The 24,296-nt window shown below is 39.0% G+C and overlaps 1 protein-coding gene across 1 annotated transcript in view; it reads left to right on the top strand.

The window, feature by feature from the left end:
- Nucleotides 1–24,296, top strand: part of NIPBL (NIPBL cohesin loading factor) — a gene marked incomplete at its 5' end in the record, with an annotated part of 109,675 nt that overhangs the window by 2,124 nt on the left and 83,255 nt on the right. Inside the window, 5 exons of the mRNA XM_079548636.1 lie at nt 964–1,094; nt 11,400–11,499; nt 13,156–13,307; nt 14,402–14,553; nt 21,413–21,506. Coding sequence (XP_079404762.1) covers nt 964–1,094; nt 11,400–11,499; nt 13,156–13,307; nt 14,402–14,553; nt 21,413–21,506 — 629 coding nt within the window. The remainder of the gene's footprint in view (nt 1–963; nt 1,095–11,399; nt 11,500–13,155; nt 13,308–14,401; nt 14,554–21,412; nt 21,507–24,296) is intronic.

Below are 24,296 nucleotides of genomic sequence, written 5' to 3'. Positions count from 1 at the left end.
ATGGAATTGGGAAATTTTTTATTAGGTTTGTTTAGCAGATTACTACTGCGTAAGACTCAATTGTTTCATGTAACTCTGAAATATAACTTCATTCTTTTTTGTCGTTTTTCTTTTTGATCTTCATAATGCTGGTTGTGAGTTCAAATTTGATGGTTTTGACTGTTCTTGACTTCTTTATGTTCCAGTTAGCTGAATAATGTAAAATATATAAATTATATACCTGACATTACCCAAAGAAGAGTTTTGGTGATGACCATGTAAGATCCATGTGAATTCTGATTTAGTTATGAAAACTTTGACATTAAAAGAATCAGCAAATGTCTGCTTTTTGTTTATAAGTATTTTGTCTCTTTTCGCAATATGTCCTTTGAATTGCTTTCTGTTGACAGCATTGGTTTTTTCCTACATATTCCAAGTTATCTTGATCAAATGGAAGTAGCTATTTAAAAGTCTTCAAAGCAAAGAATAAAATCACAGATGTATTTACAGAAAATGTATTACGTTTTCAATAGTTCAGAGGGAATTGATATGCCATTTTCCCTTTTTAAAATAAAATATATAACCTGAATGTTATGCTTTCACGCATACCTCATTTTCACTCTTAGACTCCTTTCTTGATGTTACCCAAAGAGTTCTTCATCAGTGGAGAAGATCAAGATATGAAAGTCTTAAGGCCTAAGATACTTTCATAAGTGTTTGAAACTGGCAACCGTGGATATATGTGTATTAATTTTGAAGAGCCTACAGCTAGTGTTTCTTCTGATGTTTAACAAAGAGATAAAAAAATAATAATAGTAATTGAGACAGGGAGGGACAGTGCTCTACAGACTTGGTTTCTTCGTTCTTTATTTTAGCAATACATTTTTTTCTTTCATTTTAGCATATTTTTTTAAAATCCGACAATCATTTCTTAAAATTTGAAAATACATTTCATTCTTTATTTGCTTTCTTCCACAATCACAGAGAATTGAAAGATAACCTTGGCAGTGATGATCCAGAGGGTGATACACCAGTTTTGCTGCAAGCTATCCTGGCAAGGAATCCTAATGTTTTCAGGGAGAAAAGCATGCAAAACAGATATGGGGTACAAAGTGGTAAGAATTTTCTATTATTTACTGATGGTATTTGTGTTCTATATATTTAAGGGCCTAATACTAACAACAAACACATATGGACTACATCTGTGGTATCTATGCCTTACTATGTGTTTGATAATAATAGTGAGTTATGTATCCTGACATCTTCTAAAAGAGACTGTATTAATGTAAGCAGTGAAATAACTATTGGGAATTTTGGAAAATAATGTTTTATTTCCCTACTGAAAGCTAATCTGTGGGATACTTGATTGGATTTGATTTTAAAATAATTTATTTGAATTTCTTTCTGGCTAAGTTTGTATATTTATCTTAGTAAATAACTGAAGTTGGAAAAATACACCTTGATTTTACTGAAGATCTGTACACTTACAGTTAGTCTTTAATACCAATTTTTCTTCAGTAGTTCAGGTCTAAAAAATAAGGGTAAGTGAACCATATGTAAAAGCTTTTCTCTGCTACTGTTCTTCTCAGCAATTTCTGTTGCCATACAGGTTTTACTGTCTTTTAAGCTGACTCTCTTCTGAAGTTTGTATTGGTAAATAGCGAAGATTGGAGGAGACACCAAGCAAAGGAGACAGGTTCTAGATTTAGATCTGAAGACTTTTTCTCTTGCACTTGAAGTCTGTTCTTTAAGTAACAAACTATATATTGATTAGGAGAATTTCCATTTTTTGCAGTATGCAAATATTGCTAGCATTTTAGAAATACTGATGGAAGCGTCATAAGAGTCAACAGAAGATGGAAAGTGTGAGGTATTTTGGAAAGGAAAAAATGTTAAATGATTAAGTTCATTCACCTAGATGAATAAAAAGCCACATAAGATTTGGAAAGGGACTTGTGTAGGACAGAACACTAGAGAATGGAGAAATTTTATAGAATGAAAAATAGGCCTAATTCTATATATTTAAAACTTCACTGGTCCTGAAATTTAAGGTCTGATAGCAATTACTGTATGCTGTGTTCAGTGGTAAATGTGGTAGAATGATTCTTCCAGCTGTGTGAATTGTTGCAATTGTCCTACCCATTTACAGACTGGTTCCACAAAGAGACTCTGCCTCAGTGTTTTGCACCAGTTTTGTAGGGTAAAATAAATTTTTTCCAGTGGAAAAGTAAGATAATAGTTTTGGAATTCTTTCTTCCACAGGAAGATTTTGAAAGAAAGAAAACAAACTCAGATACTTTCCTTCTAAATTTTGCTAATGATGTTGTTCAGAAGGAAGGTATTGATACAGAATTAAAAATGATGTAAAATGAAATACAAAAGAACGGGTGATGCTATTTAATAATGTTAACACAATGTTTCAAAGAACCAGAAGAGACCAGAACTGAAAAATTCTAGATCATTCCATTGTATTACATACTTTGAATTCATTTATCATTTGAAGCATTGAAGTCTTAAGTGTGAAACTGGAAAACTAGAGAGAAAGAAGGAAGAAAGTCACAGAATCACAGAATTGTAGGTGTTGGAAGGGACCTCCAGAGATCATCGAGTCCAACCCCCCTGCCAAAGCAGGTTCCCTACAGCAGGTTGCACAGGTAGGCATCCAGGCAGGTCTGGAACATCTCCAGAGAAGGAGACTCCACCACCTCCCTGGGCAGCCTGTTCCAGTGCTCCGTCACCTCTCGGTAAAGAAGTTCTTGCGCACATTTGTGCGGAACTTCCTATGCTGCAGTTTCCGGCCGTTTCCCCTTGTCCTGTCTCCACTCACCACTGAAAAGAGTCCGGCCTCGCCATTCTGCCCCCACACCTCAGATATTTATTGACCTGGATCAGGTCCCCTCTCAGTCTTCTTTTCTCAAGGCTGAACAGACCCAGTTCACTCAGCCTTTCTACATAGCGGAGATGCTCCAGGCCCCTCACCATCTTTGTGGCCCTCCGCTGGACTCTTTCCAAGAGATCCCTGTCTTTTTTGTACTGGGGAGCCCAGAACTGGACGCAGTACTGCAGATGAGGCCTTACCAGGGCAGAGTAGAGGGGGAGGATCACCTCCCTCGACCTGCTGGCCACGCTCTTTTTAATGCACCCCAGGATGCCATTGGCCTTTTTGGCCACAAGGGCACACTGCTGGCTCATGGCCAATCTGTCATCCACCAGAACACCCAGGTCCCTTTCCGCAGAGCTCCCCTCCAGCAGGTCATTCCCCAACCTGTACTGGTGAAGCATATCTTTAAAAAAGCTATTTTGAGATGAAGATGATCTTGGGAGGAATGTTTGAAAAAGATGGACAAAGCGTTACATCAGTTTCAGTGGGAAGGGGTACTCTCTTATCTTGAAATATGTGGGTCTTTAAGATAAGTTCAGGAAAATTTTGATAGTCTTATTAAGTGTTAATATATCCCATTCAGATATCCAAGGTGAAAGCGCTTGATATAGTTTTATTGGGTCAGGAAAGATTTGCTTTTCTTCTGTTTTGTGTGCAGGTTTTGTAATCTCTAGTCAAAGTTTGTAGAACAGTTTGGTATAGATTTTGTGGAATGCTTTTTTTTTCAGCTAGAAGACCTTATTTTTTTTTCATAGAATCATAGAATCAACAAGGTTGGAAAAAACCTAAAAGATCATCCAGTCCAACCGTTCACCTATTCCCAATAGCTCCCACTAAACCATGTCCCTCAACACAACATCCAGCCTTTCCTTGAACACCCCCAGGCTCGGTGACTCCACCACCTCCCTGGGCAGTCCATTCCAGTGCCTGACCACCCTTTCTGAAAAGTAATACTTCCTAATGTCCAGCCTGAATCTCCCCTGCCGTAGCTTGAAACCGTTCCCTCTGGTCCTATCACTAATGACACGAGAGAAGAGGCCGACCCCCAGCTCACTACAACCTCCCTTCAGGAAGTTATAGAGAGCAATGAGGTCTCTCCTGAGCCTCCTCTTCTCCAGGCTGAACATTCCCAGCTCCTTCAGCCTCTCATAAGCCCTGTGTTCCAGACCCCTCACCAGCTTTGTTGCCCTCCTTTGAACATGTTCCAGGACCTCAATATCTTTCTTGCCAGAGGGGCCCAAAACTGGACACAGTACTCGAGGTGCGGCCTCACTAGTGCTGAATATAGGGGAGCAATCACCTCTCTGCTTCTGCTTGCAACACTGTTTCTGATGCAAGCCAGGATGCCATTGGCCTTCTTGGCCACCTGGGCACACTGTCGGCTCATGTTCAGCCGAGCATCAATCAATACCCCCAGGTCCATTTCCTCTACGCAGTCCTCCAGCCACACCGCCCCAAGCCTGTAGCGTTGCCTGGGGTTGTTGTAGCCCAAGTGCAGGACCTGGCATTTGGCCTTGCTGAAACTCATCCCATTGGCTTCAGCCCAGCTCTCCAGCCTGTCCAGATCCCTCTGTAGGGCCTCGCTACCCCCAGGCAGATCAATGCTTCCAGCCAATTTGGTGCCATCTGCGAATTTACTGAGGGTGCACTCGATGCCCTCATCGAGGTCATCAATAAAGATATTGAAGAGGACAGGCCCCAGCACCGACCCCTGGGGAACACCACTCGTGACCGGTCGCCAGCTGGATTTGACTCCATTTACCACCACTCTCTGTGCCCGGTCCTTCAGCCAGCTCATTACCCAGCCAAGAGCGTACCCATCCAAGCCTCTGGCTGCCAGCTTCTGCAGGAGAATGCTGTGGGAGACAGTGTCAAAGGCTTTGCTGAAGTCTAGGTAGACTACATCAACAGGCTTTCCCTCATCCACCAGATGGGTCACTAGATCACAGAAGGAGATCAGGTTAGTCAAACAGGACCTGCCCTTCTGAGCCCATGCTGGCTAGGCCTGATCCCCCGCTCATCCCGCACATGCCGCATGATCTCCCTCAAGACAATCTGCTCCATAACCTTCCCTGGCACCGAGGTCAGGCTAACAGGCCTGTAGTTCCCCGGATCCTCCTTATGACCTTTCTTGTAAATGGGAGTCACATTGGCAGGCCTCCATTTTTCTGGGACCTCACCATTCAACAAGGAGCGCTGACAGATGATGGAAAGCGGCTCAGCTATCACCTCCGCCAGTTCCCTCAGCACTCTCGGGTGGATCTCATCTGGCCCCATCGACTTGTGGCAGTCTGGTTGGAGTAGCAGGTCTCTGACTGTTTCTTCCAGAATCACAGGGGGGTTAGTGTGCTCCCCAGCCAAGATTACCAGGTCAGAGAGAGGAGTATCCTGAGGATAACTGGTCTGACTTTTAAAGACAGACGTAAAGAAGGCATTCAGAACCTCTGCCTTTTCCTTATCCTCAGTGGTCACATTCCCAGCCTCATCCAGCAAAGAGTGGATATTCTCCTTTGTCCTCCTCTTACTGTTAATGTATTTATAAAAGAGTTTCTTATTCCTTTTCACCCCAGCGGCTAGGTTAAATTCAAGCTGGGCTTTTGCCTTTCTGATTTCACCTCTACACATCCTAACGACTTCCTTGTATTCATTCTGAGTGGCCTGTCCCTCTTTCCACAGGCGGTAGATTCTCTTTTTCTCCCGGAGCCTCAAGAATAGCTCCCTATTCATCCACACCGGTCTTCCCCGCCGGCTTATTTTGCAGCTCAGGGGGACTGCCTGCTCCTGCGCCCTTAAGACTTCCTTCTTGAAGAGCAACCAGCTCTCTTGGACCCCTTTACTCGCTAAGACTGAATGCCAGGGGACTCCCCCTATTAGTCTTTTGAACAATTCAAAGTTCGTCCTCCTGAAGTCCAAGGTAGCAATTTTACTATTCCCCCTCCAGTCTCCACCATGAATCGAGAAATCTATCATTTCATGGTCACTCTGTCCAAGACAGCCTCCAACCTCCAATATTTTCTAATATTTCAAGCTCATCTATTGTAATTTCTTCACTGTCTTCTTTTTAAATACTGTCTTTCTACCTTCTGTTGAATCCAGTGTGCAGAAAAATCAGCGATAGGTGCTGCGACCCAGCATTTGTAGTGCATGCAATTGAGAAAAAGTGAACAAAGGGGGACACCCCGACATCTGGATTACCTTCAGTCTTAGGGTGGCCTCAGCTCTTTGTTCACTTCAGTCAGATTCATCATTAGCATAGACAAAGTGAACTCAAGTTAATTTGTTCCCACCTTCTTTTCTTATGTAGGAACAGAAAAACCATGTGGCTAAAACATGGAGTAAAATTATTGGTTCAGTACAATTTTTCAAAGAAAGCAAAGGCTCCAGAAGGCTAGACAGGTTTTCAGTTTCCGTAAATACAAGCTAAAGCACAAGCAATTTTTTGCTGTGTTTTTTTTCCCCCCAAAATTCATTTTCATCTGTAGTTCAACAAGTCTAGAGCTAGAAATGATATTCGTTGTGATTAACAAATATGATGTGGCAACAGAGAGAGAAGCCTGAAGACAGGAGGAAAGCAAATGTCACTTCTATCTTCAAAAAAAGCAGAAAGGATGATCCAGGAAACTATAGGCTCACCAAGGTCTTCAGGAAGATGATGGGAACAGGCACCTGAAGGAGAAGAAAATTATCAGGAGTACTCAGCATGGATTCACCAAAAGGAAGCCACACTTCATCAACCTGACAAAAATCTATACGGAATTGACCAGCATGGTGGATAAGGGCGGAGTACAGGATATTATCTTCCTGAACTTCAATAAGGCTTTTGACACACTGCCCCCATCAGATTCTCACAGAAAAGCTGATGAACTATGGGCTACAAAAGTAAAGTGGATTGAGATCTGGGCCCATAGTGTAATCGTCAGTGGTGAAAAGTCAGTTTAGAGATCTGTTAGGAGTGGAGTACCCCAATGGTTAAAAGTGGTTATAGTCCTGACTAACATCTTTGTTAACAGTGTGGATGATGGGGTAAAGTGCACTCTCAGCATATTCACAGATTACATGAGACTCATTGGAGTGGCTGACTCATCAGAGGGCCCTGCTGCCATCTGGAGAGACCTGGACAGACTGGAGGGGTGGGCTGACAAATCTCATGGAATTCAATAGGGAGAAATGCAACATCCTGCAGCTGAGAAGAAACAACCGCAGGCGCCAGTGCATGTTGTGGAAATCCAAATCAAAGGCAGCTCTACAGAAAGGGACCTAGTCCTGGTGGACACTGAGTTGAACAGGAGTCAGCAACGTGTTCTTGCTCCTAAGGAAGGCTTGTAGTACTCTTAGCTGCAATAGGCAAAATATCTTAGTTGAGAGATCACTCACTCAGCAAAGTGATCCTTCCTCTCTGCTCAGTACAGTGAGACCACATTTGAAGTCCTCTGTTGAATCTTGGAACCCTAGTGCAAAAGAAACATGGACACACTGGAAAGTGTCCAACAGAAGGCTACTAAGATGATTAAGGAACTGCAGCATCTCTCCCATGAGAAGAGGCTTGGAGAGCTGAACTGTTCAGTCCAGAGTAGAGCAAGCCCAGGGGATCTCATCAGTGTTGAATAAAGACTTGAAAGGAACGTTCAAAGAAGACAGAACCAGGCTCCTTTCAGTGTGTCTTGTGTCAGGATAAGAGGCAGTAGGCACAAACTGGAACAGAATTTCCTTCTAAGTATCACAAAGCACTGTGTGAGTGACTGAACTCTAGCCCAGAGAGGTTGAGGGAGCTTCCCTGGGGATTTTCAAGGCTGCCTGGACCTGATCCTAGGTATGGCACCCTTCTCTGGGTGTCCCTACTGGAGCAGGGCTTGGGACTTGGGCTAGAAAGTCCCTTTCCACCTCAACCATTCTGTTATTTTAAGAATGCAAGAATGAGATAGTATATAGTATGTGGATACCTTTTTTTTTTTTTTTTTTTCCTTATCCTCTTTTCCCTCTCAGTTCTTTGTGCATTTTGACAGATAATTGGAAGCTGAATTAGTGTTTTGCTGAAGGCTGGTATCCTTAGCACAGCTCAAGCTCCTAAAGGTCTTAAAATTCATAATATAACTTGTTCATTTTTGAGGGCTTAAAATATTTATGTCTTTCAAAAAGTTTGTGTTGATTAGATTTTTTTTTTCCATTTATACAATAAAGCAAGCAGAGGTGCATGTAGGAAAACATTGCAAAGGAATGTTATCAATTGAGTGTCCGTCTTACTGAAAAATCGCCAGTAGGTCAGCATTCACAGATTAAACATGCATGATGCTATAAAACAGTTTAGTCATAGTTAACAAGCATTTTATGTGAGCCACTTCTTTGTGTAGTATATTCTTTGACAGTTACTTGAAGTGCAAAAATTGAAATTATTTTTATTACTTTTCTCTAAGCAAAAAAAGTAGTCAAAATCAGAAGTGTATGTTAAAGAAACTTCTTATAAGAATGTTATTATTGGGATGATAGTTTCTCAGTACTACATGCTACCAAATCCACAGAATCATAGAGTTTGGAAGAGACCTCAGGAGATCATCTCATCCACCCTCTGCTAAAGCAGGTTCCCTAGAGCAGGTTGCACATGAAAGCATCCAAGCAGGTTTTTTTAATATCTCCAGAGAAGACTCCACAACCTCTCTGGTCAGCCTTTTCCAGTGGTCTGTCACTCTTAAAATAAAGATTTTTCTCATGTTCAGATGGAAAACTTCCTGTGTTCCAGTTTGTATCCCTTGTCCTGTCATTGGACATCACCAAAAAGAACCTGGCCCCATGCGCTTAACATCCACCCCTTAGCTATTTGTAAGCATTGATAAAATCCCTTCTCAGTTTTTTCCAGACTTAAATGTCAAAATTAAAGTTGCACTTAAAAAATTCTTAGATGTTTAAGATCTGGAAATACATAATGGAGCCATAAATCTGCTGTGATATGACAACATTGTACAAGATATTTTAGAGTTGATGACCTCAAACTACGTTCAGTTCCTTTGTAGTCTAAATGCAGTCTTATTTTTATCCCTTCCTTGTTTTTCTTGTTACTTCATTATCATGAAGAGTTGAAAACTTTTGAGATACAGTTTTACTTTGCAGGATATAGATTGCATCCCTCATCATACTGCCACTCTCTTCTTTCTATGCCATCTTTTTCTCTTCTTGCCCTTCTCAATATAAATAGAGCTGTGAGAGCTGTCTGCCACAAAACAAGCTAAAGATTTTTGAATTATATTTTTTAAAAAATCATTGAAAAAATAATTTATTCTGTTAAACTAAAACTTACCACATCTGTGGATCAATTTTAGTTTAGTTTAGTTTAAATTGGAGGATAGAAGTATTTTTGAAATGCTATCTCTGCTTTAAACATAAAATGAAATCTTTTCTGTATAGTTCATATAAAATTGCATGGCATTTGTATAGTTTTAATATGGGCGTGTTCTGTCATCTTTCCGTATATTAGTAACTAATCATACAATCAATTTACTGTTCTCAGAATAAGGCAAATTAATTCTTACTTACCTGCATGGCTTGCTAATATTCTTATAAAAGAAGTTTAAAATTCTAGGTTTGGTCCTGCATGTTTCAACTTAATTGGTGACAAGACTTGAATTTTTTATGTATCTTTCTGGATTTCTCTGTCACAGAATCACAGAATGGTTCAGTTTGGGAGGGACCTTTAAAGACATCTGACTCTCATGACCCAGCCATGGTTATGCTTGCCCTGACTTAGTGATTGGGTTGCGCAGTGCTCAACCTGGCCTTGAGTACCTCTGGGGATGGGGCATCCACTGCTTCTCTTGGTAGCCTGGTCCAGCACCTCACCACCCTCACAGTTCAAATAGTTTGGCCAAAAAAAAAAAAAAAAAAGAGAGAGAAAAATTATAACTACCTGATGACTAATATATCTTTGTTAGTGTCTTCAATACATTAACTGGCCACTGAGGGATCTTCCTCAAACAGAAAATCACTGTACAGGAAATGCCCAGGGAATATTTCGCACATTCCTTTCTGTGGTTTGTACCTGTGGACAGGAGTTTATTTCTCATCTCCTCTGTAAGAGACAGCCAGTGTTCATTGAAGCAAGCTTTGCAGGAGTTGAGGCATTCTCTGCTGTTACTCAGGATAATGAAATAACATTTCTACTGAAGTATGAAGATATCTGATTTTTTTCAGCACAACTAGGGATTTTCACTCCTAATCTAGGCTAGTTTAAATGTGTTAATTTGGTTGGAATGCAGCACTTCATACCTACTGGGGAGGTGATAACGGCTGCATTCTTGAGGGATTATCACATCTCATCTTTGTTGGGAAAAAAAGAAAGGAAAAAGGTTGAGAGGGAAGATTTCTGAAAAAAGCTTTTCTTCTGTAAATATTGCAGTCATTGAAATCAGTGATAGTAGGCTGGATGGCCAATCTAAACCAGGCTCTGAGCAACCAGATCTAGCTTCGGATGTCCCTTCATTGCCAGGGATTTGGAGTAGATGACCTTTAAGGGTCCTTTCCAACTCTAAGGCTTCTAAGATTCTGTGATTCTATGACAGTACTTGGAGGATTGATAAGATAGAATCTAAGCATTCTATGAAATATTAAGTATAAAATATTGCAACACTGACATGCTTTCACCCGTTTCTGTGAGTCACTTGTTATGGCTTCCTAAACCTTAGTTTGTACATGGATTCTGATTCTGTTTAAATATGAGATATTTTATTTTGTCATTAAAATCATGTGATTAAAGATCATAAAAGTTTTAATGTGCTTTCACTGTTTTAACTTCCAGTGTCATGTGGTTGTTAGCAAATTCTTTATAATGGTACAGTAAAAAGGAAAAAAGATTGATTTAAAATCTCACTGGTAAAGATGCTTGTTAGTTTCAAGCACTGTGGTACTTGTGACCTGATAGATAGTTCAGCTTCTGAATGTCCAAAACATGGGTCTGAACTGTACAAACTGTGGGAATCTGCAATTCAGGAAATTGGCTCTGCTTTGCAGTCCAAAATATTTCAGCACACTGATACATTTTATAAGTGTACTAGAGACAGAACAGAAAGATGTTATAGTAAGTATTAGAAAGGAAACTGTTAGGTATTACCAAAGGAGTCTCACACCTTTCTGTATGAGGTGATTGTTACCTCTACTTGCTAAAAAAATAGGATATAAATTTAATGAGTCTTCTGGTTTGTGAAGTTCCTGAATCTTTTAGTCATTAGCACACTAAATACTGTACACACTGGAGTGTGAGTGTATGTTTGTTTTAAAGTGTTTCTATCTACTAGCAGATTTTGGATTGCAAAGTTTGAAGAACGTAAAAGGAAATAAGTCCTGTTGAAATTTGTAACTGAATTAACATTCCTTTAGGAATGCTTTTCTATTTTGCAATGTAAAATAGATTCTTACACAGAATGAATGTTATTTAATGTTTTCTAACTGTTGCAGACATGTAACATTTTCTGCCTATAAAGTTATAGATCTCTTGGTATATAGTCTTTCTGAAATGAAATGCGTATATTTAATACTGCTGTCTTCTTTTCAATAGGGATGATGATTCCACAGTTTAGTATTTCTCAGAATTCTATGCGTGGTAGTCCAGCATCTTCCAATTATCAACAAACCACTATTTCACATAGTCCTTCCAGGTAATGCTTTATTTTAAATGAGGGAGGGAGGGGGCAGCAAACTTAAAATGCTTCCTACAGTTACATTCAGTTCCAGTTGTAAGTAAATGAGTAGAAGTTAGAAGATCAGTGTCAAGATTAACCCTGAATTTGTTTGACAGCAGGATGAGTTTCTGCTGCTGAAAAAGTCGAATTTAGCATTTACTCGCTTTATGCATGTGCATTAATCCTGTGTTGTAAGGACAAGTCTGAATTCTCCACTCTCTGTTCTCTTGCATAGATAGTTTTGGCAGATTTTCTTTCTTAAGGAATCCTCCTACCTTCTCCTACCCCTCCAGTTGTTTTCTTTCTGTATCAGAATATAAAGGAGAAGAGAATGAGTGTTCCAGCATGGGTAGCAGTACTAGTATGGTGGAAGAGTGGAAAAAAAGGTCTTATTAAAGCACAGAATACTACTCTGTTACACAAAGGGCCACTCATAGGAAGATAGGTCCACTTGTTTGGCCATTGGCTTCCTCTTCAACTTTTTTGTACTTTTTCAGACTCCTTCAGGCAAGATGTGCCTTTAGGCTTTTAGGCTAGGTCTTTCTGAAAATAAGAAAGTACCATAGAATAGAGGAGAAAGTTCCGCATGCAGTTTCACTAGCTGGGGCTGCTGGGTTGAAACTGAAAATCAGCAGATATTAAACATCATTATTAAAATTAACTGTTATTTCACACTTCATTTCAAATTAGTGTAGTATTTATTTTGACAAACAGAATGCTTTCTATCTCTACAAAACCCACTACACTGTCAAGAGTAGTGGTTTTATTTTATTTTATTTGTTGGTTTTATATTGAAAAGTGGTAATGAAGAAAGTTTTATGAATTGAGAATGTTACAGTGTGCTGTGTCTTCTAAGATCCTTGCAAAATTGTTGTATTAAATATTTTGCTGTGACTTTCTGTGGAAGCTTATCTCCATAGAGCTACTGTCTAAAACAGAGCTGTGAATGGTTTTTGTGGTTTTTGTTTTATTTTTATTTTAAAAAGCAACACAAAACTGATGAAAGAATGTAAGCTATAGTATACATTATCATCACAAGCCTGTTTGATTTTTATAACATTCTATCTCTAGGATCTGTCCAGGATAAATCCAATGAAAGAATAAATTATATTCAGTAACCTTTACATCAGGTCCTGCCTAACTGCCTATATTCCTATATTTTAACAGTATAGTTGTGTTAGATAAAGTTATTTGAAATCTTATTGGAAAAGTCATATTTAAATAAGATTACTACTTTGTCAGTTCTAGTGAGCTTGTGGTTATTTGATAGTAAGACCTTAGCTGTCGTTTTCATTAAAGATTCCAATAAACTTCTAATAAGATACAACTATTGCAAATTGCCTTATTATGGTAAATATCTATAACTTCTGTTAATGTTTGCTTTCACTAGATGGAATGCTTTCTATCTTTTTACTAATACAGTACCCACTTTCTGACTCCTAAGTAGTAATTGAAATTGAGACGGCATTGATGGATTTAAATGCTGCTTTTGAAGAGGTTTCTTCATTGCGTTAGAATAATGTCTTTTCCAGAAGTTAAAATGTGCCAGATATATACTATTTCAAAAGGAATAACAACATTGTCTAAATTTGTTTTTACAACTTCTCAAATGCTTTAAAATTTTATTTTTAGCCGGTTTGTGCCACCACAGACAAGCTCTGGTAACAGATTTTTGGCACAACAGAACAGTCCAGTGCCTAGTCCATATGCTCCTCAAAGCCCTGCAGGATACATGCCATATTCACATCCTCCAAGTTACACACCGCATCCTCAGCTGCAGCAAGGTAAGTCTGTGATGTTTACTTTCACGTGCACGTTTCATGGCTCTTGAGTCACAAGCTTAACGTGAATCTTTGTATTGATAGAATTTTTTTGTTGTTATATTTGTCTTTGTTTACCTAACTGCAGAACATCACAGAATAATAGAATATTCCAAGTTGTAAGGTTTCCACAAAATCAAACTCCACACAGGACCACACAAAAATCAAACCCTATCTCTAAGAGTACTGCCTAAACACTGTTTGAACTCTGGCAAATTTGAGCCATGACCAGGGAGCCTGTTCCAGGGGCTGATCACCGTATGGTGAAGAACCTTTTCCTAACACACAGCCTAACCCTTCTCTGACACAGCTCCATGCCATTCCTTGGGTCCTGTAGCTGTCACCAGAGAGAAGCGATCAGCACCTGGTTACCTACTTTTTCTCTTTAGGAAGTTGTTGGCTGCCATGAGGCCTCCCTTCAACCTCCTCCAAAAGTTACAGTATTAAAAAAAAATAAAAAAAAAAAAGGAAAAAAAAAAAGGAAAAAAATGTAAAATGCCTCTTCACGTGACATTTCTTCCCAGTGTACACCTATTTTGCATAGTTATCACACATATATAACAACTAAAAAGCAAACCCTAGGGCTTTTATTTGATGGCCATCATTTCTCTGTACCAGACAAAAAAATTCATTTTTTTCCTGCGTAACTAAGTTTTGCTATGAGGTTACCTCACTTTAATAAACCTTTGTAGTATAAACGAGACTAATACTAAGTTGACCCAGAATAGGTGTGGAAAGAGCTTGTCTAATGTACATGGAACTTAGATTGTAAATCTTGAAAATTCAAATCTTACACACCTGATTTTATTCAGGGTATTTGTGGCTAAAGGATACAATAAAAAAAAAAAAAAAAAACAGAATACAAAAAAAACACAAAAAACAAAAAAAACCCCTATTCTTGTTCAGATTCCAGACCTCTTGTATACAGCTCAGCGATTTCCTCTTTTATGGTAATATTCATGAAACTTTAAGAGCTAAGGAGTGTATATACATATATATATATATATATATCAGTATAATTATTTACTTTTTTGTTTTGTTTTGTTTTTGCATTTCAGCTTGTCCTATTGTCACAGCAGGGATGAGGAATCTCCATGAAAATAAAGTTTCAAGTCAGTTGTCGGGAAATTCAGCTAATCATCATGCTGATAATTCTAGACATGGATCAAATGAAGACTACCTACAGATGGTGCACAGATTAAGTAGTGATGTATGTTACCTAAATCAATTTATCATAAAACATATTTAGTTGCCTTGTAAGACAGATGTTTTACTATATTGTTGTTGATTTATAAAACCACTTGAAAACATCTAAGTTTCAGACATATTCACTCAACTGTGCAACTCTAACATGTGAGGTTTCAGTTCTTGTAGAAGATATCTCTTTCCTTTTCAACAGTTTGTAGCACTCTGTTGAAATTATGATAAGCAAAAAATTTTACTTATTCACAAGTTTATGTTAATAAAATGGTAAAGTGTCACTGCAGTAATTACATCAGTATATTGATGCTAACAATAGTAGATTCTAAGTAGGTGTAGGATTAACTTGTCTCTCTAAATACTCGTACTTCTCAATTAGAATTGACATATTTGAGCAACGTATCCAGTAGCATGATAGTATTGCCAAAGGCAAGAGGTCACATAGACAGTTTTTCTTACTGATTTACATGTGTATTATGGTTTGGTTTCTTTTCAAGAAATTTTATCCTCGTGGCTTTAGTTTATGTGGTAGTAATTCTTTCTGATATCTTGAACTCTAATATCTGAACGAAGTTCCCCCCAGTTTTAGTCTGTGGTGATTTTTTTTCTAAATTATTATTTTTCATCTTAACCATGCAGATGTAGTTTGATGGAGGTTCCTTAAAAGCTCAACACAGTCTCTTAACAGCTCTTGAGAGAGAGTACCTAAGTTTCCAATAGTATTTTTTTACTAGATCTTTGAACCGTGAGGTCAGTACTGTAAGTATTGATGCCTGCAATGTAACAGTGTAACAGTAGTTACAAAATTTCATCAGAAGCTAGTTGCTGGTCTGTTTTGCCTTCTCAAGTGTTCTTTCACAACGGCTGTGAGTCTCTGGAATTGGAAGGACAGGGACATAATGACATGGTGGAGGACCCATAAAGATATATGGTTGAGGACCCATCTGTGGTATAGGAGAAACAAGGGTTAGGTCAACTGATTCCCAGCATCCTGACCATCCCCATAAAGAAAAAAGTGTGGTTTATTGCATGCATGACTTTCTTCAGACGGGAGCAGGGGGCCTGATCTGCCAACTAGTCATTTAGCAAATTTTGCTGACTCCTTGGGTATTGGATTAAGGATGTTTCCAGGTTACTTCAAAGAATCATAGAATTGTTAATGTTGGAAAAGATCTCTAAGGCCATAAATTCCAGCTGTCAGTCCATCACCATCGTGCCCACTAAACTATGTCCCTCAATGCCACATCTCCGTGTTTCTTGAACACCTCCAGGGACAGTGACTCCACCATTTCCTTAGGCAGCCTGGTGCAATGCTTGATCACTCTTTTCAGAGAAGGAATTTTTACTAATATCCAACCTGTACCTCCCTTGGCACAATGTGAGGCCATTACTTCTTATTCTATTGCTAGTTATCTGTGAGAAGAGATGTATTCCCATCTCACTACATCTATATTTCAGATAGTTGTAGAGAATGATAAGATCTCTTAAAGGCAGTTGATGAAGTCTACCTAGACTTCAGCAAAGCCTTTGACATGGTCTCACACAGTATCCTTCTGTGGAAACTGGCTGCCCATGGCTTGGACAGTTTTACCCTCCGTTGGATAAGGAACTGGCTGGAGGGCCGTGCTCAGCGTGTGGTGGTCAATGGAGTGAAGTCCAGCTGGAGACCTGTTACAAGTGGTGTCCCCCAGGGGTCGGTACTGGGGCCCATCCTGTTTAATATCTTCATTGACGACTTAGATGAAGGGATTGAGTGTACCCTGAGTAAGTTTGCAGATGACACCAAATTGGGAGGTTGTGTCGATCTGCATGAGGGCAGGGAGGCCCTGCAGAGGGATCTAGATAAGCTGGATCGCTGGGCTGAGATGAATGGGATGAGGTTTAACAAGGCCAAGTGTCGGGTTCAGCACTTTGGCCACAACAACCCCAGGCAGCGTTACAGGCTTGGGGATGAGTGGTTGGATGATTGTGAAGAGGAAAGGGACCTGGTGGTGTTGGTTGATGCTCGGCTGAACATGAGCCGAAAGTGTGCCCAGGTGGCCAAGAGGGCCAACAGCATCCTGGCCTGCATTAGAAATAGTGTGGCCAGCAGGAGCAGGGAGGTGATCATCCCCCTCTACTCAGCACTGGTGAGGCCGCACCTCGAGTATTGTGTTCAGTTTTGGGCCCCTCACTACAAGAAAGACATTGAGGCCCTGGAGCGTGTCCAGAGAAGGGCAACGAAACTGGTGAGGGGTCTGGAGCACAAGTCTTACGAGGAGCGGCTGAGGGAGCTGGGATTGTTCAGTCTGGAGAAGAGGAGGCTCAGGGGAGACCTCATTGCACTCTACAACTTCCTGAAGGGAGGTTGTGGTGCAAAAGGGTCTGGCCTCTTCTCCCAGGCAAATAGTAGGACCCGAGGAAATGGCTGCAAGTTATACCAGAGGAGGTTTAGATTGGATATTAGGAGAAACTTTTTCTCTCAAAGGGTGGTCAGGCACTGGAATGGCCTGCCCAGGGAGGTGGTGGAGTCGCCATCCCTGGTAGTGTTCAAGAGGCGCCTGGATGAGGAGCTACGAGAGATGGTTTAGTAGCTTGTGGCACTGATAGGAATGGGAGGGTGGTTGGACTGGATGATCTTGCAGGTCGTTTCCAACCTTGTGATTCTGTGATTCTCCCCTGAGCCTCCTCTTCTCCAGACCAAACAATCTCAGTTCCCTCAAATACTCCTCACACCCTTCACCAGTTCCGTCACCCTTCTTTCAACACGTTCCAGCTCCTTGGTGTCTTTCTTTTGTAGTAAAGGGCCCAGAATAGATCGCACTCAAGGAGTGGCCTCACCGGTGCTGAGTACAGGAGCACAGTCATCTCCTTAGATGGCCACACTATTTCTGATACAAGCCAGGAGATCCATGTGGACACACTGCTGGCTCGTGTTTAGCTGGCTGTTGACTAAGACCTCCAGATCCATTTCTGCAATGCAGTTTTCCAACCATTCTGCCCAAAACCTGTAGCATTGCTTGCAGTTGTTGTGACAGCTCATCTTGCAACACAAGGTGATGCCCTGTTCTTATGCCATTAAGATGTCCTTCTTGAGAAAGCATCCAGCCTTCCTGGACACCTTTGCTCTTCAGAACTATCTCCCAAGGGACTTCTTCAACCAATGTCCTAAACAGTCCAAGGTCTGTCCTCCAGAAGTCCATGGTTTTGCTGGCCTTCCTCCTGAGTTCACCAAGAATTGAAAACCTATCACTTTGTGGTCACTATGCCCAAAGGGGCTTCTGACCACATCTCCCATCATGCCTTCTCTGTTCATAAACAGCAGGTCTAGTGAGGCAGCTCCCCTGATAGACTCTCTTACAGCTGTGTCAGGAAGTCATCTTCCACACACTCCACAAGCATCCTAGACTGTTTCCTCTCTGATGGATTGTACTTATATTTCCAGCAAATGTCTGATATGTTGAAGTTCCTCACAAGAGCAAGGGCAAGTGACTGTGTGGTTTTTGCCAGCTACTTATAAAATACTGCTTCTGTCACTTTTTCCTGGCTGGATGATCTGTAACAGATGCCTGTCACTTTATTTGCCTTGTTGGCCTTCCTCTGATCCTTACTCATAAGGACCCAACCTTAGCATTATCAACACTGAGCTCTATAGGATCAAAAAACTCCCCTGCATACAGGCTTGTATGTCACCTTAGGTTATCATCTACAATTGCTTTTTCAAGAAGTCCAAGGACAATCAAAAGAGACTTCATGGCACTGAGGAAATTGGTGAAGGAATCAGAAATGCAAATACTATTCTTTGTCTTTCCAGCTGTAGGGAATGATACTGAAGAAACAGGCATGAAAAGGTGTGGTGGACAGATAATGCTGCGTGTAAAGAAAGTGCTGGATTGTACAGTGCTTGCTGCCAGGGTTGAAAGTCTCTCTAAGGATTTAGGATAAAAACTAATAAAGCAGGTATTGTTAATGTGAGTCTACGGTAGATCACTTAGCCATGATGAGGGCTGAAGGCTGGCTTGGCTGAACAGTTTTCTCCTTCAGGAACAAAGGTGGGAAAAAGAAATACTATGGACTTTGGAAACTCTTCGTCACTATAGGGAGAAAATTGATTCAGCTAAAGCTCAGTTAGAGTTGAAGTTGGCCAGTGCTGTAATGGATAACTAAGATGGTTTTCTAAAGTATGTTAACATCAAAAGGAAATCTAAAAAAGGCATTGGTCCATTACTTGACAATTGGTCACCTTACAAATTGGGATGAAGAGAGAGTGAGACTTTTTTTTTTTTGCATCTGTTTTTAATGCCACTGGTGGGTCCTGGAACTCTTGGGGTCCTGTGTTTGTGAGAGTGATAAGCTTGCAGTTGACACTGAACATGTATGGGATTTGCTGCTGCAGCTAAATGCACATAAGTCTACAGGACTCAGTGGAATTCATCTCAAGATACTGAAGGAAATAGATGAAATTATTACCAAACCTCTCTCAGTTACTTATCAATGGTCTTTGGAATTTGGAGAGTTCACAGCTGTTTGGAAGCTTGCTGATGTTATTCCAATTTTCAAAAAGGGTAAGAAAGAATATCCTGGTAGTGACGGTACTGTTACTCTAACTTCGGTGCTTAGTAAAACTATGGACATTATTCTGGGACTTGATGAAGAACATATGAAAGAGTTGGCAGTAATTCTAAAGCAACATGGGTTCATGAAGAGAAAGTCATGACTTAGTTACTTAATATTCCGGTATGACAAGGTTATTCACCCAGTTAACAAAGGAAAAGCAGTGGATGCAAATGAATTTTTTTGGATTTTAGCAAGGTTTTTGGTAGTGTCTCTCATAATATCTTCAACGTACAGCCAGATACTGTACATATGTATACAATATTATGAGTGAACAACTGAGAGAAGAGTTGCGCTCAAGGAGTTGTAGTAAATGGAATAACATCAAACTGGTGGCAAGCCACTTGTCATGTTCCCCATGACTCAATTTTAGGCCAGTCCTCTTTAAAATTTTAATCTGTGACCTGGACACAGGAGATGAGTGCACACTAAGTTTGCAGACAGTTCTAAATTGGGAGAAGGAAGAATGATATATTCCCTTGAGAGTAGATAGGCCTTGCAGTGATATATTCATAGATCTGAGCATGAGGCAATCACTAGTTTTTTTTTGTTTGTGATAAGCTCAATATGAGTGAACAATCTACCTCACTGGCCATAAGAGCCAGCCATTTTTTAGGGGTACATTAAGCTCAGTATAACTAGCCAGCTGAAAGAAGTGGTTGCTCCATTAGACTCAGCATCAGAATGGCCTTATCCTGAATAACGAATGCTGTTTTATTGCAGAGAGTCTGCAATATAAAGATGGTATAAAATCATTAGAATGTGTCCAAACAAGAGCAGTGGAGATGCTATAAGGACTAGGAGGCGTAACGTATGAGCAACAGCTGAGAAATTTTGTTTTGTGCATCTCACAGGAAATTGAGAGATGGCTGCTGTCTATTTCCTCTCGAAGTTGAGCAGAGAAGGAGGTGTTGATCCTTTTTCTCTGGGAACCAGTGATAGGATGTGATGGCTTAGAGCTGTGTCAGATAAAGTTCAGATTATATATTAAGTTGTTCACTGGCAGGGGGTTCAGATACCGTACCCCAGGGTCATGACTACAGGTTTGTTAGTGTTCAAGAAGCATTTAGACAGTGGTATTGGGTTGCCTTCTTTCAAGTCAGGAGTTGGCAATCATCATGGATTCCAGCTCAATATGTTCTATGGCTCTTGTAAGCAGTGTAAACTTGCACTTTTAATTATAGTTACTGTCAGGTGAAAAGCTCTTTCTTTTGATCTGATAGCATGAACTATTCCTCTGTGTGACATAATGTGTATTGTAGCTCATCTGCTAGTATGCACTGCAGAACTGTCTGTTTAGCCATTAGCCATTACTAAAGGGAGTGTGCAGTTGCCCATCTATGTAGGCTTCTATCTCCTTCAAATGCCAGTTTAGCTTTCTGACTTACTGATGTTTTTCTTTTTATGTATCTTTTTTTTTTTTTTTGTAGAAGCATGTAGAAACTTACAGTTGAACCAACTAATGTTCTATTAATTGAGTTGAAATTGGCTATAGAGATAAGGGACAGAAAATTCAGATTCAAAAAAAAAAAAAAAAGGAAAGAGATAAAAAGGAGTTCTATGAAAGGAATCTTTCATATAAGGAGTTATGTGAATGAAATCTTTAAAAGATTTAATTTAAAAGAATTGACTTTTTGCAATTTATTTATACTACAGAAATTATTTTCTCATAGTTAAAAAGGTTGCTGATTTGTTTGTGTTCCTCCCCCTTCCCCCCCAGCAATCCTATCGTTGTTTAAAAAACAATGCTAATGATAGGAAATACTGTTCTATCAAAGTTTAAATCTATTTCATTGACTGGATATATATATTCTTGGCCAGCAGAGGGCTCCATGACAGCGATTTAAGGAAAATATTATTATTATTGCTTAAATGTAAAACTGTGGTTGTATTCTAGATATGCTTTAGGGGTAGGCTAAGTGGAAAAACTGTTTAATGTGTTTTAAAATTCTAATTTTTATGCTCAATTCTCGTTGTTATTATATAGAGTTCATACTTTGCTTATTCTACTATAACTGGTTGTAACAAGAAAGTTTTGCATATGAATGTATTTTTCTGAGCATATTCTGGTGATTGTTTCTTCTAAGAGCTCTTGTGCTCTGGAACATTACTTTATGACAGCCTAAATTGTAAAAATTTTTATATAAATAAATATTTTTATAATACTTATTGTCTGGTTTTTCAGGTAGTTGATTTTATCAATGTATGTACTAATTTTACTTTATTTTATGAAATATTCATACTTATAATGGTATTTTTTTTTATTGTCACTTTAGGATGGTGATCCTTCAATAAGAAATGCTGCATCTTTTTCCTTGAGGTCACCACAGTCAGTCTGTTCTCCAGCTGGAAGTGATGGAACCCCTAAAGGTAGTCTAGCAGTCATATGTATCAATGTATTTTTCTTAATTTAAAGGAACAGAGAGTTTAAAGAGGTATTTAGTTAGTCCTTCTGAATTCTGTTTTCCAGTAGAATTAAGGAGTATGTAATTAGATTTCAGTAACAAAATTATTTTGAGCCCTCATCCAGGAGAAATTTCTGGAGGTCCAAAAATTGACAAATGGTACTTCAAAACATATCTTAAATTAATGGAGGACAGAAGGATTCAAAATCCTTTCTAAAGTGAGGATTTGAATTGTTTATAAGAATGGATTCAGTTGCTCTGCATAACAAGTAGTTTCAAGGCAGCATTACGAGTATTGAACTCTTGACCACCTCGAAAGTGTTTTAACATGCAACTTTTTTCGTAATTGCAATCATCAAATTGAAAGATCATGAAATTGAAAGTAGTTCAATGAACACAATACACATAGCATTAATGAAGCCTGAACACCTTAGCTATGGAGAAGGAATAGGGCAAAATGTCAGTTGAAATGGAACAGAAAAAATCTGCTCAAAATAATTCTTTATGCTAAAATCTAGAAAGCATACCACTATTGATAATGTTATTGTTAAAAAGCAGTTATGGAGATGCATGAGACTTAGTGAAGCAGGGGTTTGAATGTATTTTTGATAGCAGAGGTTTTTAGTGCTTATGTGTTATACAGAAATAGTAGAAAGATACAAGAGTTCTTCCTTCCCTTTTAACCCTGGAACACAATTGATTATTTCTGGATACTCAGATTAGGTTGATAGGGAGAAGGGAGTGACTGCAGAGAAGGTGAGGTTGTTAGGCTTTTTCAGCTTGGATAAATCAAGTCCTCAGAGTCAGGGAGAGCAGCCTTCCCAAACCTATGAAGAGGCTCTTCAGAGCGGTTTGGAAAAAGGGTGAGCTAAAACGAACATAAATTGAAATGGAAGGTTTTGTCTGAATATAGGGAAAACCTTTTTAATTATCTGGATAGTCAATCAAGGTTGTCCAGAGAGTCTGTGCATTCTCCATTCCAGGAGGTTTTCAAGGATAAAATCACGCATAATGATTTGACTTAGCTCACCCCAGTTTGAGCCAACAGATGGACTATAGACCTTCTGAGGTCTTAATTGAATTATTCTTTGATTCTGTGACTGCTAAATGATCGCTGTGGTTCATCTAATATATATGTATATTGGCAGTGATGTAAAAAAAAATGTGACTCAAATGCAAGATAAAAGAATTTTGTATAGCGTGCCAGCGGCATCATTATTTTAGGAGATCTTGTACTAAAGGACTTGTAAGACATATATAAATGCTAAAGACTAAACGTGCTTGTTTTTCTTAAACTAATTACACAAAATCCATGTTTGTAGAACATTCACAACACTGTGAAACTAAGCTTCTTCCATTTAGATATGTGATAACTACTCAGCCAGAAGAATATTTAAATTATTTTTTGTTAAATTGCAGCTGTTTGAATTGGCTGTCTCAGAACCCATTTTGAAGAGATCTCTCTTTTTTTTCTTCTTGAAAAGAGTCTGTTCATGTTGTAATGTTTCAGCATTATGGGTACTGAAAAAGTTCAAGAGGTATTTTTTTATTTACTTACCTGTGAGATTTATTTTTCTTGATGATAAAGCGCATAACTGAAATACTTTACTAGTGGTGGTACCACTGTTCTTTCCTTGAGATTAACGAATCCTGATTAAGAGAATGAGTTCTTGATGCTCCAAGAACCTTGCATTTACTTCTGCCAATCTAATTTTATAAATGTCCTGAAGACATCTAGATAATAACAGTACTGTTTAGAGTATGTAATTCCAGTGAGTTTTTGTCTTGATTTGAAGTGAAGGTTGTTGATTGTGCTTATAAATTTGTGAAATTTTCATTGCTGCTGTCAGTAGCCTTTGAAAGTTTGGTTGACATGTTGCAAACAGTGATAAAGAAAATTAGCAAAATATGTAATTGTGTGGGAGGACAGAAAGATTGGCTCTAGATGTGAGCCAAGAAATTGATCTCAGGGAAGGGTATTACAATATCTATACCTTCTTATGTAGTATAGAAATGTGAGGGAATTATTGAAGATAAAAGGCTGCAAGACATTTCTGTATTTTTGACATGGAAATAGCAAAGGCGTATGGTGATTTGGAGACTGTGGTTGCAAAGTCTTGGATCATTTCAAAACTGAATGATAGCTGTCTAATTGACAGAAATTGAATGAGGAATAAGTTTGGTTTGTAACTCAAGAAAATATTTGAGAGGGGACAAGTTATGTTTGTTCTTTGGGTTGGTTGTTCACTTACTAAATGGAGTACAGTTTCCCTGATGCAGAAATTTCTGCTTCATTTCTTTTGCTCCAGTAAAGGTACCTGAGCAGCTGGAGTTTTATGCAGAAGGTTTTAGGTTGGACTTTATCCTTCTTTGTTAGTATAAATTTTAGTCTTCTCAGTACGAAAACAGAGTTTTGGCTCTACTTTCTGCTGTTGTCTACTGCCTTATCAACTATCATTGAAAATTTATTCCTATGATTCTTCTGTGAAGAAGAAATTTTCTTCTGTTTTTCCTTTTTTTTTTTTTATTTTTTCCTTCTTCTCATAATATATTTTGTGGAATGCATTATCCAAAATGGATTTCTTATCAAAGTCCTTTGTCTGTTTGTTCTACTTTCCTACCACTTTTGAACTTCAGAGAAAAAAAAAAATAAATATATATATATAGAGAGAGAGAGATACATATTTAAAGACAACTTTTAAAGATTTATATAAAGGAAAGTCTTCCTTGAGATTTAAACCACTGCTTTCCAAAG

The sequence above is a fragment of the Tetrao urogallus genome (genome assembly GCF_951394365.1).
Source record: "Tetrao urogallus genome assembly, chromosome: Z".
NCBI classification, from domain to species: domain Eukaryota; kingdom Metazoa; phylum Chordata; class Aves; order Galliformes; family Phasianidae; genus Tetrao; species Tetrao urogallus.
Note: the sequence above shows the minus strand (reverse complement) of the source record. Positions and strands in the feature narration are given on the sequence as shown.